Raw genomic sequence first — 16809 nt, 5'->3', positions numbered from 1 at the left:
AATAGTTGTTCAGCTATGCTTCTCACCAACTTAACATTACATACATTATTAGTATTTGCATGCTTGGTTTCTAATGCTTCCCTATAAAATGAGATATATGATTTCGAGTTATATAGATATCTGATTTAAACATGTTTTGAGTTGCAACTTGCAGCATGACATAACCAGCAACAAACAATCTCAGTATTCATATAATCTCAGATTTTTATTTTAAATATTTTTTATAATTTGAATATTTTGTTCAAAAATCTTTTATAAGTTTTTTTCTTTTTAAAAGAACTTAAAGAATATTGGTTTAAATAATTTCTTATAAGTACTATTTTAGATATTTTAATAATTTATTATAATTTCTTATATATATATATATATATATATATATATATATATATATATATATATATATATATATATTTAATAGAGTGGTATCCTTCCTTCCGTGCCGACTAATCCATCCGAGAGGAGTTTTTTAAGCTCCCCACGTAGCCTCCGAAATTAATAAATATGTATTAAGTTGTGTAAAAAAATAAATGTCAAATTATTATACAATATTTCAATTGATTTTAGTTATTCCTAGATATGATTTTTTTTTACCTACAAATATCAACACTAATTAATAAATACTAAATTATTATAATTTTATTTACCTATTTATAAGTTATTCCTGTATATAAAATTTAATACTCTATTTAATCTTTGATTTTTTTTTATTAATATTCAATTTCAAATATTTTTACTAATTTTTTCAAATATTTCTCAGAATTTATTCAAATTAACTTCATAATTGTAATCATGTTAAAAATATGTTAATGGGTAGTCATGAAAATTTAATGATAAATGGTAATCATAAAAAATAATGATAAAAGATAAAAATGTATTAATATAGTCAATTTTATAAATTAAATAAACTACGATTGTTTTTATAAATGAGAATAAGTTACAAAGAATTTTAAATTAGAGATTTTATATTTATTATACTGAGACTACTTAATGTGATTATTTTAAATTTATGAAAATAAATATATGTTGTTTATCATACATATTTTATTTATTTGTGATACTCTTTTTAAAATATATCTATTGTATTAACTATAATTGTGAATACTTTTAAACTATAATAAAAATGGAAGATGATACGACAAATATGAACTAACTGATATAAAAATAATAATTAAGAAGAATCATAATTAAAAGTGATTTTATGAATTTATTTAAAAAGTATCCTGACGGGTACTGTCATACAATCTATTATCTATTACAAAATCAATCACCATTATTATAAAATTAAATAATATTTATTGATTATTATTATTATTAATGTATATCATCAAAACAATTCTTAGGAGTTAAAAATGAAATAAATTTCATTTACGTGTTTTTTATCATCCTAAAGTAATATAAGTGAATTTATATATATATATATATATATATATATATATATATATATATATATATATTAAAATTATGTTTAAAATATGTCAATAATTCATGAAGTTAAAGGCTAATGGCACAGACATACACTAGTAAATGACTATGTAATTATCATAGCTATTAAAACACATGTTTTTAACTTTTTAACGTAAAATCAATTTTTCGTTGCTCAATGCAATTAATTTGAAAGGTCACACGGGAAGATGAAAATTTTCTTAATGCAGATACGGAAACTCAATCTTTTTAGCTTTTCATTCAAAAGGTGGACTTTTTTAAATCTTAAATTCAATTAAATGATAATTATAATATTGAATGAAATTATTATTATTGAATTGAAAACTAAATAATTTCTCATAATTATTAATTTAAAATTTATTTATAATACAACTAATTTGTTTAAACTTCTAATTTGTTTTTTATTTAATTTTCTTATTAAAATTAAAAGTTCTAACTTGAAATAAAATATATTTTGTAATCATTTAGATTATTAGAAAAAGGTTAATAAAAACAAATCTAAATCAATAGAGATAAAATTTATAACTTTTTACTACAACTTATATCTTTTTTTATTCCAAAGTTAAATATTTAGTTTTTCATTATAAAAATATAAGAATAAAAATTATTTTGTAATTATTTAGATCCTTATTTGAGATAAAATTTATTTTGAAATTATTTAGACTTTTATAGAAAGGTTAATAAAACAAAATAAAATTAATTGAGATTTTGTAATTTTTGTAAACTTATGAAATAACTAAAACTTCTCAGAATTTTTTCAAATTAACTTCATAATTGTAATCATGTTAAAAATATGTTAATGGGTAGTCATGAAAACTTAATGATAAATGATAATCATAAAAAATAATGATAAAAGATAAAAATTTATTAATATAGTCAATTTTATAAATTGAATAAACTATGATTGTTTTTATAAACGGGAATAAGTTACAAAGCATTTTAAATTTGATATTTTATATTTATTACACTATCCAATGGAGACTACTTAATGCGACTATTTTAAATATATGAGAATAAATATATATTATTTACCGTACATAGGTTTTAAATTTCTATTTTTTTTTATAATTATACATATTCAAGATCTAATTACTCTATTAACATATTCATATTTTTATTATTTGTTTAATTTTTAAATATTTTAAGTATACATTAAATGTAGAAACTTTTAATATTTGACGGGAGATGTCATACATTTTAGTTTTGAAAAAAATGAGCTAATATCTCAAATAGGTTTAATAAATTTTATTCTCTGGCTATGTTTATTTCTTAATTAAAATTATATTTTTTTAACTTATAAAATTATATTTTTTATATTGTATAATATTATACTTTAAATGTAGAAACTCTTAAGCATTTAAGAGGAGTTGTTATACATTTTACGTTTGGGAAAATGGGCTAATATCTCAAATAGGTTTAATAAATTTTTAGAATTAACTCATTTGGATTCAATTGAGGTTTCTTAACTCATCTGAATTGACGGGTAGATGTGAATGTATCTATGAGATACCAGTGATTGACGAATCATTTTAATGTCTATCTTTTAACTATTTGTTTTGTTACTGTTTTATATATTTGAAGTTATAAAATTAATTGACTGGTAGATGTGAATGTATCTATGAGATATCAGTTATTGATTGAAATTACCTGAATATTTATGAATTGTAAAATAAGTTATATTATGTTTGATATTTCAAACAAATGAATTAAATTTTGATAAATGATTATAAGTTATAACTATATTAATGTTATTTAACTGAAAATATGATGTCATATTTAAAAATTTAGTCATTAATACGTGTAATATTAATCCGTATGTTTATTGTTTTTACTTAAAGAGCTAAAAAAAAATTTGATGTATTGTTAACTCTTTTATTGTTAACTATTATGTTTTTGAGATTAACATTCACTAAAATTTATTTGCATTTTGGTTAAATATATATGGTTGATTTATATAAAAGAACTCTACAAGTGATATTTTGATACATGTAATGTGAAACCTCGACCAGACCTGTGCGATAGCACAGGTTTCCTACTAGTTTGAATTGATAAAAGAACAAATCTCGAACAACGTTCTTCTTGTCTGGAATAAATTATTCATCTTTCTACTTGTAGCTAGCTTGCAATAAAATTTGGATATGTAGGAACAAGCAATCAAACTTGAGTTGACTTGGCACATTTTCTTCCCAATACTGTTTTATTGATTGAATAATTACTGTTATTGTGGGAATAGAATAAAATAAGGAAAGAGAGTAATAGTGTTAACCACCATTGTAAATGAGAATTTTTGTAGTTAATCAAAGAGTGTTTTAAGATCTTTGATTATGAAAAGAGTGCATCGCTATAGTCCAGGTGAGGCTCATACAAAAGTTAAATACTCCATATGATAATATTGGAAGGTTAAAAATCGAAAGATGTCTTTGTGATTTGGGAGAGAGCTTAATTAATGTCACTCTCCATAATGAAAAAGTTGGGAGGATAGGCAAAGTAGGCCATGATGCGTGACATCAGATGACATGTCAATTAGTTACCCATATGACTTAATTTAATGAAAGACTTGTTGGTGAAAGATGGTGACTTTGTACTTCTAGTTGATTTTGTAATCTATATTCGATTTTATAATCCATAGTGTTAAAGGAGGCGTAAAGTGTAATTACGGAGAATTCGATTGATGTTGAAATGCTGAAACTAGCAGAAATTTGAAATAAATGTATTCCTTTAAAAGTAGCAATTCTGGTGTGGCGATTATTTTAAAATAGAATTCTATCTAAGGATAACTTTCACATTTTTTTAGTGTGATTTAAAACTGCAGTTTTGGATGGCGATCAATCGATGGTTAAATATCTCTACTGCGCTACATAATTCAATTATTCCAAACTTTCAACAATTCAGCGGACTGTGCAGAACAGGCAGAATCAAGACTGAAAAATTCAATGTTATATGGTATGCGTGTATTTGGTTAATATGGAAATGGCGTAACGAGAAATTTTTTAGAGGAAAAGATATATCAGTTAAGCTCCTAGTTGAAGCAGTAAAAAATTTGTCGTGGAAGTGGTTCAAGAGCTAGGTAACGCGATTCAATTACTCTCTCGGGTTGTGGTGATGCAGCCCAAGACACTGCTTGGGGTTAGGTGATTAGAGTTCCATCCCGGTTCAGGTCGACACAGCGGATGGATACCTTCATCTTCTTTGAGCACAGCTCTTGTCGACCAATGTCATGAAGTTTCATTCTAGCTTGCTCTAAGTCAGAGTCTTTATTATCGTGGATTGTTTTGCTGTCTTGTCATTAGCTGGTTGTTTTAGCCTATTTTAGTTGTAGAGTTAGTATTGGAGCTGATCATACAATGATGTTATGAGTATGTTTTTATGTCCAATTCTTTTTCTGGTTTTTCTGCAAGTGCAAGTATATTGCAGCTTGGTTTGTAATAAACTTATTTAGCATTGCTTGTGCATTAAAGTAATACATTTCTTTTGGTTGTTTCAAAAAATATATATAAGAAAAGTCTATGGTCTAAAAAATATGTTTTCGCTCTTCTGCTTCTACAGGCCACTATGTGGATGGCTTTTAAATGCCCCAAGGCTTCTTTCCTTCAACACAACTTACTCAAAACACTATACTTCATCTACTTAAAAGAAACATTATTTATTTATTTTCAACCTCACGTCACTTCATCCTTTTAATTCTCTCCATTTTTTTTAGTATTTCTAACTAGTGGGAGACAAAGGTTGGAAAAAGGTGGCACTTACATTTTAGTACCACTTATTTGATTTATATACTAATATTTTTTTAACATTTTCTGATTGATGTTACATTAAAACAAGTTTCTCTTTCATTGCAATTTTTCTAAAACTCATATTTCTCTCCTAAGTAAACTCATTATCCTAACCAATCGTTAGTTGGTTTAGTGGTGATTGGCGCTAGACTTGGTAGGGAGAATCACAGTTCGATCCGCCGAAATTGCGATCGGGAGGGGACTGAAACCACTTGATGCCAGAACTGACCCCCGAACCAGACTAACCCAGTGGTGATAAACCAAAAAGAAAAAACTCATTCTCCTACAACTTCTCTAAATCAATTTAAATTTTTCGATAAACCTCTTCCTTTCTCATCACTTCAAACAACAAACTGATTGCTTTCTATCTCCAAATCACATTTCTATTTATTTATCAAAAAGACGAATTTAACCATGGAATTTGAACGGTTTTAGTTATTCGCGAGCAATTAACTGTAGTGTTGGTAATGGTGAAGATATTCCGTTTTGGTATGCTTGTTGGATTGACAAACAACCTTTATTGGAAGTCTTTCCGGATTTATTTCAGGTGACATCGGATCATCTTTTAGCGGTGGCTGATTTGGGGAAATTCGGAGAAGATGGTTGGCAATGGAATTTGCGGCCCTTGCTGCCAGATACTGCAGCAGCCTTGCTGCCAGCGGCCAGCACATCCTTGCTGCCAGCGGCCAGCACTATTTCCGCTGTTGGTCTGCTGAATTCGGCCAGCAATGGCTTCACTTTTTTGATGCAGGAAATAGAAGAAGTGCTGAACCAATGCTCCCCGCAAAAGAATGTTCGTGACTCCTTTTCTTGGATGGAAGATACGTCCGGTTCTTTTAGCGTCAAGTCTTGTTATGGGCGATTCAAGTCGTGCTTATCGGGTCCTCCCTTGCAAGTTCCTTTGGTTAAGGCCTTGAATTTCCTTTGGAAGGTTAGAATCCCCTCAAAAATTCTCTTTTTTGCTTGGAAATTTTTGCATAATAGAGTTGCAACAAAAGACCAATTGTGCAAGAGAGGGATTTTGGTGGAGAACATAGATTTATTATGTGTGTTGTGCTTGAAAGAGGAGGAAAACTTGGAACATTTATTTGGTGATTGTGAAGTTGTTCATAATATTTGGAGGAGGGTGTTTTGTTGGTTAGGTCCTTCCCTTGATATGTCCTTTGATAGTTTTGTCTCTTTCTTTTTATTTTGCGATTCCGTGAAGTGCCCGGCGAAGAGATCATTAGTAGGAGTGATTTGGTTGACTACTATTTGGTGCATATGGAAGAAGAGGAATGACATTATTTTTAAGAAGGAGAGTTTTTGTTTTACCGAATGTTATGCGAATATTATCATGTTTTCATGGAATTACATGTTAGCTTTCTATAAGCTAGGTGACCTTTGTAATTACCATACTTGGAATATCTTACCTCTCGCCTGTCTCGAGTAGGGAGAGCTTTCCGTTTGTATCCTTGGGCGGAGTATCTATTATACTCCCCTTGATTAATATCATTGCTTATTGAAAAAAAAAATCTAGTCAGAGATTAATAACATTCATACATATCGGATATTAGGCTTTTTTTTTCCTTTAATAATTTAATTGTCGAAGTTCATTCTTTAAAGCTCAATAAAATGACATGTCACCGATTTAAATTTGTGTCAGTATAATTTAATGTCTCTGCATAATTAACTGTTTAACTTAACTAACTTAATGAAATAATATTAGAATCTGATTAAATTTAGAGAAAATAGGTGATGCATTGTAAAATATTTTAAACTGTCAACTAATTACAACTATATATTTAATTAAATTATTCTTTTATTTTTAAAAAAAATTAATGAAATAGAAGATTGTTGATTTTTTATCAAATGACATTGTAAAACTATTTTATACTGTTAGTGCATATTTATTAAACCCAAAAATTTTAAAAATTATAAATTAAAATTTATTTTATAATTTAAAATTGAAATTTGAATAAAACTGGTTTTTATTTAATTTATGGAATGATGATTTATATTTAAAATTTATCACAAAATAAATTTCTAAAAGATGCTTGATATTGTTAGATTAAACTCTATCTTGCGTTTAAATTCTAGACTTCATAATTATATGCGTGAATTTTTATAATTGTTATCAATTCATTGAAATATGTAAATAAAATTTCTTTTTATTTTAAAATTGAAAGAAAATTCCGTTGATAGTTGTTTACAAAAATTATTGTAGAAGTGTAAGTTTAAACTCGCAAATATCCACTTATTCAATTTTAAAGAATTAATTTTAACTGCTAAACTACTTTAAAATCAAAACATGCACTAAAATAATCCTAAGTTTGACTTAAAAAAAGTAAAAATGAAGAGAACAAAATAAATAGGATGAAAACGAGTTGTCAAATTCTCAAATTTGGTGTGTTGAATGAAACCTCACCAAGTTATATGGAATGAATATTTTTCCCTCTAGAGAATCAAGAATCAGTTGGTGAAATAATGCAAGTTGGAATTTCAGCCTTTGACATTTTTCAACTTATAAATACATTGACAAACATGAATCCCAAGAGCATAGAAAATCAAATATGAAATGTGATGGTTAGAATTAATGCCCAAAAGTCTTGCATGAAGAGGCAGAGAGAGTATATTTGAGCCAGGATGACTTGCCGGCATCTACTGCAAGAATCTTATAAGGGTGTTGCTGGTGAGGTATCTAGGCTCATATTTGCTCTCTTTCCACTCATATGAGACTCATGAAAGAGCTTCAAATAAAGGTGAGAGAAAGAAGAACTTCAACTAAACTTGTATGTCTCATTTCTTGGTTTCCTATCCCATTTTTACTCTCTTTTCAATCATGATTCGTCAGAAAGTTTCAAATAAGAAAATGATGTTGAATATATGTTAAAACTTATCATGTTTGCTCGAGGAGTGCATGTAAGTGGGATAAGAACACGTACAACTCAAGGATTAGGATCTTGAATTGTACATTTAGGCGTGTATATATTGCTTGCAAACTTTGATGATGTGAGAAACTATAAACAAACATTAGAGTAAGCTGTTTCCTATAACAATTGAATCGATTTCAATCAATTCAATAATATTCTCCAAATAGAATTCTCTCTCTTTTCTTTTTCTACAATATTCTAGGCTATAAAATCTTCTCTCCCCCTACATTTTTAATATGGTTTCCGTTGAACAAGAAACTACAAACATAAAGGGAGGGAGTAAATTTTGTTATTTAGAAGTTTAGATTATTTTAAAAATTTCCTTTTTACAACCGATATATGTTTGCTAAATAAAGATAAAGCAACAGAGAAGAAGAAAAAAAAAAGATTTCCATTTAGAGATTTGGCGTATTTTGAAATGAAGAAAAACCTCTTTTACATACGAAAAAATTAGGCTCAAAAAGGAAAAAGATCCATAGGCCTTTTTATTAACTTAATCGATTAACCATAAGTTCTAATTGATTAAGAGTTTTAAAAAGACAAGAACCCTAATTCAAAAAAGGAAAACCCACAATGGTTATATGTTTTAATCGATTAAAGTTTTTCTAATCAATTAAGATGTTGTTTACATTGATCTAATCGATTAGACCCTATACTTAATCGATCATGTAGTGTAAAAACCTTCCCATTTAACAAATATTTCTCTATCAATTCCATACAAGTTTTGATATATTTTCAATAAGTTTTTATGAAAAGAGAGGTTTTTAAAAGTTTCTCTATGTGTATTTGTGATTGCCATAGTACATCAAGACTTACTATTGAACTTTTATATTTTAACTGATCACTCAGACACACACTAAGTATATGACCAAACGAGTTTTCACGCTTTCTCTCTTACATAGTTTTGAAGATTCAAGTTCCCTTACTTGATTCATTATTAATTTAACCACCATCTGAAACTTAATTCTTTTAATTGATGATGCTTAATATAGCTTCTTAAACAAATATCATCATCAGAGATTGTTGGACAGAAGATCATTAGAGACTTCACCAAATGTCGTTCGACATACGAAGCTGTCATCATCAAAGTCATCATGAGTATTTAATGGTTGTCAGCAGTTGTACTTGCAAGTACATATATCGACAAAATCATGAGCCTATAATCCATATCCATGACTTTTAATTATGTTACCAAACTCCCATATACACAACAAGATGGGTCTACAACAAAGAATATCTTTAGAACCTTCGATCAACACATCTCTATTAAGCTTGATGATTCGAATTCTATCTCTTGAATAAGCAAGTTGAATGAATCATAAGGGTTCACAAGATTCCACCTCCGCTTGGGAATTATATTATTCCACCTCGATACCTCATTATTGAGAATCACACCTTTGATACTGAAAATCACGCGTACTTGATGTGGCAGCATGATGATTCTTTTCTTTTCATGATGCTTGACACAATGCTCTAAAGTTCAGTTCTTCCTTTTGTTGTTTCTTTTGTTCAAGAACACGAGGTATGGATCAAAATTAATCGGTTTTAAAAAACTAAAATCAAACCAAAGTCGTGTAAATTGTGTTATGAACTAAAAACTGCTGCCAAAGAAGAGAAATGTCGATCTCAATATCTAGGCGGAATGAATTCAAACTTAGACTTATGTCGCATATATTTATAGTAACAAAAAACATTCACTACTACAAATAATACATTTCATGACAAAACTTTCACCTCAACTAAAAATAAACTGAGGTATAATGCCAAGGCATGCCGTGTTTTTTATTTAAAAAATAACTTATTTCTTCGGTTTTTAATATAACTGTGGGGACAGACAATTTAGGACATGCATCGACTCTCAACTATTGCAGTTTATGTTTTTATTTTTTATAAGTGTAAACTTAATGATCTATCCCTTCAATTTCAGCAATAAGCAAGAGCTAAAACAATCAAATTTTCATATAAAAGCGCTTCTTAAATATATTTTACCCTAATCATAACTTATATGTAGCTGCCCCACACTCGTATCCATCATTCTTTTGGGATGAATTGCAAGACAGAAAACTCCTCAATGTTCTTCTATCTTGAACAAAATATTATTTCTATCCTTGTAATATATCTCACATATTGGTGTTGATGTTGTTGTTGTTATATTTTTGGAATAATCTTCCAATGATTTCAATCAAAGAAAACAACACTGATTTCCCTAGATTGACAATATTGAAAAATTTATTGCTAAAAATAGTGTGAATTGCATATAAAAAATAGTGACCGGTAAAAAGTTGAAATGAAAATTTGACATGATACTTTCAATTTTTTATCATTCACCATTTTTTTCTTGAATCCTATTTCTTTGGATTTTTACTAAAACTGAGGAGTTACCTTATTTTTATTTTATTTTTCTATTAAAAACGGAAATACTTTTTCCCTCGGTTTTTGAAAAACACCGAGGAGTTTTGTTACACAACCAGAACAATTAATATCTACCCTACATTCATAAAGGAACAACACTCAAGATATTTCTAAGAAATCAATCCACAATAAACTATCTACGTCCTCCACTATATATCTTTCTTATGAAAGCATTTTCTCAAGATAATGAAATTTTGGAACTTAAAGAAGCTTGGAAAAGTTCTATGTGATGGATTGCAAGTGTAAAAAGAAATATTTTACAATGTCTGAAACAAATAACTCCTTAGAAGTTGGACGTATTCAATCCTTAGAAGTTGAAATAACAACGACTATGATAAAATTGCATTTGTTGTAATAATGTATTTTAATATTCTATGTAAACAATGCGATGTTAAAAAAAAATTTATTCACTTCGGTTTTCTTCTGAAATCGGGGGTTAAGTATTTTTTACCTCAGTTTTTGACAAAATAGAGAGTATAATTTTGGCGTGATAATTGTGAATATTGATCACCGTCCTTAAACAAATTTCTTCGTCCATTTCATGAAAATCAACGCTCAAGACACTACCATTAGTGATCCGCGTGAAACATAAAAAAACTTCCATTATAAAAGCATTCTGAATATCAAAAAAAAAAATAATGAAACATCATGAAGCGCCTGAAAATATCTACATTCAACACTCTAAAGTTTTCAAGAACATTTGCCAACAAAAAATCTCTATGATGAATTGCAAGAACAGAAAATTATTTGGGTTTAAAATTTGTGTTCTTAAATATTTATTTGAGCTGGAAATCATTAATTTTTCAAACATTTTTTGTGTTTATATCAGAAATAAATGCAAGCAAAAGCAATTGAAAATATCTTGGCACCCAACATTTAATCTTCCCCAAATTTCAATGAATCGAAGATCCAGCAGTTTATCTTCACCGACAAATTAACTTTTACTTTAATATTATGTATAAATAATGTAATATTATGGGTAAACAATATAATTTGTAAACAAATTAATTTATTAATATTCTTTATAAATAATGTAACGAGTTAAAAAAATCTATCTTACCCTTCGATTTTATTGATAAATTGAGAGACATGATGCGCTAGTTTTGAAAATGATTAAAAAAGAGATTCTGGGGTTTGAACCCATGTGCTGAAAACTTTACAACTCGGTTTTCTAAACACTGACGGATAAAGTGATAATTTTTCACGACATTCTTTATTACCTCGCTTTTGTAGCCGAGATTAAATGTATTTTACGTCCGAGTTATAATGTGTTTTTTGTAGTAGTGATTGTTCAACTTAACATATTTGTAATCTATATATGAAATATGCTTTTTTTTTTGTAATCAATGAATTATATAAGGTTTCTCCAACCCGATTACACAAAGAAACGGGATAACTCAAAAAAAAAGAAAGATTACACTCCAATTAAAATTACGAGAGAAATAAAAGCGGATCCTTATTAAACTTGTAAAAGGAATAATTGGAGTGTGTAATTTTCCCATAATTAGACCACTTCCAAACCAAAAGCTTAATGTTCCGAACGGTGTTGTTCAAGTTCCAAGCATCATTTCAGAAACAAACCCCGTTCCCCACTAACCATATCGTCCAAAAAGTGGCAAGCCAAACTACTCCTAACTTAGTATCTTTAACTTTATGAAACTGAAAAAAGGAGTGCCAATCTATAAAATACGATAACCACTCATCCTCCATCCTATCCAATTTAACTACCCAACAAGCAATCTCACTCCATATCTTCCTAACCACAAAGCAACTAAAAAAGGAATGATCTTGATTCTCCAAATCAATCCCACAAAATGTACATTTTAAATTATCAAGAGTAAGAGAAATACCTCTATTTACCAAAAGATTGTTTGTTGGATGTCTATTGAGAAAGAGCCTCCAACCAAAAGCCTTAATTTTGAAAGACACACCCAATTTCCACATTAACCCAAAAGCACCAATAAATTTGTTAGACGGACCAAATGGAATTTGAAATTTACCATAAAAACCGTAACACAAAGACACCGAAAATTCATCGTTGGAAGAAAAGTGTCATTCTACCTTGTCTTTTCCTTCCTCATGCCTATTAAAACCTTCCAACCGCTCGAGAAAAGAATTATAATGAACCAAAAATTTGAGAGTTTCCAAAAACGCCGGATTAATGCCAAAATCACCCCATTGCCACATAACTTCTTTCCAAGCCCCCATTACCGCCACCAACACCCTCTTCAAGCTAGACACCAAGAATAAATCCGGATATTCCTCCTTCAAAACAATTCCTTCAATCCATCTTGATTCCCAAAAATGGGTATTAAAACCATCATGCATAACATAATTACAAAAAGCAACAATTGGATCAAGAATAGAATCTTTGCCAATTTTTAAAATATCTCTCCACCAAAAAGAAAAAGAAGAAGAAAATTTTCCTTCAACACCACAAAAAACTTGAGATGATAAATCTCCAAAAAGAGCTTTTAAAATGTCAAACCAAAGTGAATTTTTACCTTGCAAAATCTGTCATCTAATTTGTTAAGAAGAGCTAAATTGAACATCGCAATATTTTTCACCTCCAATCCCACTTTCTCAAATGGTAAATTGACATCCTTCCTACTCACCCAATGAATCTTCCTTCTTTCCTCCAAGCCCCCCCACAAAAATTTACTTTGGATCCTAGTAAACTTTTTCACCACTTTCGCCGGCATTTTATAAAAAGACATGGTGAATATTGCTAAAGAGCTCAAAATAGACTTCAAAAGAGTGATCCTATCTCCCAAGTTTAGAAACCAATTTGTCCACCCCTCCAAACGATTCTTCATCTTTGACAAAAGAGGATTCCATGTAGACTCCTTCATTGGATTAAAACCTGTGGGAATGCCAAGGAAATAGAAATTGCTCTCCTCCACCTTACAAGAGAGAAAAAAAGAAGCGGCCTCCAAAAAATTGTTAGAAGTATTAATTCCAATCAATTTACTCTTATGATAATTAATACCGAGACCCGACACAAATTCAAACGCTCGAAGCACCACTTTTATCGCCCAAACATCTTTCCAAGAACCTTCTCCCACTATTAAAGTGTAGTCCGCAAATTGAAGAATATCCACCCAACAAGAGCCATTTATAGTACCTCTAAAAAAATCTCCAACCTCGATGGATTTCCTAACTAACCCCGTTAGACCTTCCGCCACTATCACATAAAGAAAAGGTGATAGCGGATCACCTTGTCCCAAACCTCTAGAAACCCCAAACTCCCTAGTGGGACTACCATTAACAAGAACCGACATGTTGCTATTAAAAATCAATAATTTCAGCCACCTCCGCCATTTGGTTCTGAAACCCATCCTCTTCAACATGTACCTCAAGAAGTTCCAACTCACTTTATCGTATGCCTTTTCAAAATCAACTTTAAAAAGAGTGCAACTAGTACCTTTTTTTTCTCGCATAATCCACAACCTTGTTAGCAACTAAAACCCCATCCAACAATTGTCTACCGGGAGCAAACGCACTTTGACAAGGAGATATTATCGAATGCAAAACACTTTTCAATCTACTTGCCAATAGTTTAGCCACCGCTTTGTACATACATCTTACCAAGCAAATAGATCTATAATCATCCAATCATAAAGAGTTTTGCAACTTCAGAATCAAGGCCAAGAAGGAGGAAGTAATTGCCTTGGAAAGAGCTCTACCATTAAAGAAATAATTCAAGAAATTAATAAAATTATCTCTAAGAAAATGCCAACAATTCTTGATAAAGAGAAAAGAATATCCTATGAACTGGGGATCATGGTAGATACATCATTCGAACTGGCAACTATTGTGCCTGATCCTTGGGGAGGGTTTTGTTCCCCACGATGGCTAGATGTATTAACCATCTTCCTTGTGTATTTTCTTTTAGGTATTGGTTGGTCACTGGTGGCTATTTTACCACTTATAAGGTTCATACAACAACAACAACAACGAAGGTGTACTCTAAAGATAACCAACAAAAACAGGCATTCACACAAGAAAAGTAAGTTTCAAACTTCGACACAGTCCCACTGGGCGTGCCAATTTGTTTACAGTGATTTTTGGTAAAATAATTGCTAGTCTTCCAAATTGAATTATTTGGTAACTTACAGGATTGACTAGATTGATCCTAGGACATGTGTCAAAGTTTTGGTTATTACACTTGTAATTGAATCCATGTTCTATTCGTTTAACAAAGGTGTTGAAAGTTCCTTAAATGTTTATAACTATAGAGAATGTAAATTGAAATGGTTTCGATTAAATGACTGGAATAAAGGTTTCAATTGTAAAAAACTAAAGAAAATTATAAAAACATATAAATGATCCTAAAACTAGAGATTTCGACTAGAAAGTAAAGGACTTCGAAAAAGTATGAAAAGAACTTTGCATTGATAAAGTAAATAACACTGAAAAGATAATAATCGTGTTTCTTATACGTACATTCTCTGCAAACTCGTTTCTTTATGATGGTAATTTGAGTATATTGAGTGATTTTGTACAAAATGAACACCCCGAAATCTTAACACTAAGAGTCCTATTTATACTAATTCGATCCTAACGGTCTCTCTCTAACCAAATGCCACATTTTCCTTCTGCACGCGTTTCGCTTCTCTGAGACTTCCACGCGCCCCTCTGGCTAAAATAAATTAATTTGAATTTCAAAACCTTCCCGCTTGAAATCTTGAAGCGTGACCAACGTGGTTGTCGAAGCGTATCTTCCAAATATCCCAAAATATTCTAAGTCTTTTATTTCTTCAACTTCGAAGACATTTCAACTTGGACTCCACTTCGACATGGTAAACTCTTCCCTATATAAAGAAGCTCGAAATGGCCTTACAAAGCCACTCTTCATGGTTATACTTCGAAGCATAATACTTAGAACATCACATATTCACCAATTAAAATAATCAGCTAACAAATTGTATTCGCCTGTCGAAATCTTCAACTCACCCTAGATAGTTGAATCAAGTCGAAAAGACCTTGGTCTTTCTAGGTTTATCCTTTTTTAGCTGCTTCTACCTTATTTAGCCAATCAATATAGTTCGACTGATCAATATATGGGGCGGAACAAAAATGTGTCATGACATATATGTGAAGTCTAAAGGTTTGTTTAAACCTGCAAAAGATTTGGTATAATGTTCATAACAAGGGAAAATCCGACTAACCTTTTCTATATTCATGTTAAGACTAGGGAAAAGGCCTGAAAAAGCATGGGTAGTATCAGAAACAAACAGTTGTTTTTTAGATTAGGGTTTTTTTCCCTTACAGCAAGAATGGACGTTCTAATAGATGCATCAAGAGGTATCTGTGGTTTAAATGTTGTTTTGGGCGCCATTTGAGTTGAAACGAGTAAAGATGATAAAAAAAATTAAAGTTTTTGCAAAGAATAAGCTTGAAGTTCTCTAAACTTTTTTGCTGAAGATAGAAGAGAAAGTGAGAGAAAAGAGATAAAATGGAGAAGAAAGCTATTTATAACTTTAGGGAAATTTTTTTTCGTTTTTTCTTTTTTCCAAGAAAATCAAAAAATATTTTGTCAAGTGTCCCACGATAGGCGAGAAAAAAGAAGTTGAGACTTCGTGTGGCCCACGATCTCCTAGGAAATCAGAACCATGATGATTTTCTCTGACTTCGCACGTCTCAAAAAGATGTTTTAATAGGTAGTCATGATGGTAGTGACGTCAGAGCACAACTTAAAATAGTGATGGGTCTTCAAAAATGCCACCTATCTCTCGAATTGAAACGAAAGTGGCATTTTCGGAGGATAATTTGTTAGCCAAAATTTTTTACTATGGTAACTCGACGAGAGGAAGTGGTCAAAAATTATGCACAAGCGTAAAACAAGGTTTTATACTTTTTGCCCAGAGGCAAGTTTAAAGCAAAGTGTTCAATGTTCGACTTGCTGAGATTTTTTATTAGAAACTTAGCAAAAATTCCAAAGGTTTGAAGATGGCTAGTTCGACGGATCGAAGGAGATTCGTCTGAGTCAATTTCAAAATCAGACGTAGTAACTGTTTTTTTATCTTATCCAAAAGTGCCAGAGACACGTGGAGATCGATCGAGGGCAAGTGAAACATGCAAGAATGACGTGTTGATTGGAAGTTAGTCGAACATTAAAGACGATTATTTTTATAAATGTTGTAAATAGGAATTCTAGTATTAGGATTCGGGGTGGCAAAATTATTGTAAACTTCAATCATATACATTAGCGAGAAACGAATCTCTAAAAGAAATGTATGAAACTGTCTACCAATTTTTACTTATGT

At 30.2% G+C, this 16809-nt stretch overlaps 1 protein-coding gene across 1 annotated transcript; it reads right to left on the bottom strand.

Moving 5' to 3' along the window:
- Positions 1-12592: 12592 nt before the first annotated feature.
- Positions 12593-13821, bottom strand: LOC131597740 (uncharacterized). The gene is made up of 2 exons (XM_058870415.1): positions 13045-13821; positions 12593-12805 (listed from the first exon to the last, which is right to left on the bottom strand). Exons 1-2 carry the CDS (start codon positions 13819-13821, stop codon positions 12593-12595), a joined length of 990 nt encoding a protein of 329 aa, XP_058726398.1.
- Positions 13822-16809: the final 2988 nt, after the last annotated feature.

The sequence above is a fragment of the Vicia villosa genome, linkage group LG4 (genome assembly GCF_029867415.1).
Source record: "Vicia villosa cultivar HV-30 ecotype Madison, WI linkage group LG4, Vvil1.0, whole genome shotgun sequence".
NCBI lineage: Eukaryota > Viridiplantae > Streptophyta > Magnoliopsida > Fabales > Fabaceae > Vicia > Vicia villosa.
Note: the sequence above shows the minus strand (reverse complement) of the source record. Positions and strands in the feature narration are given on the sequence as shown.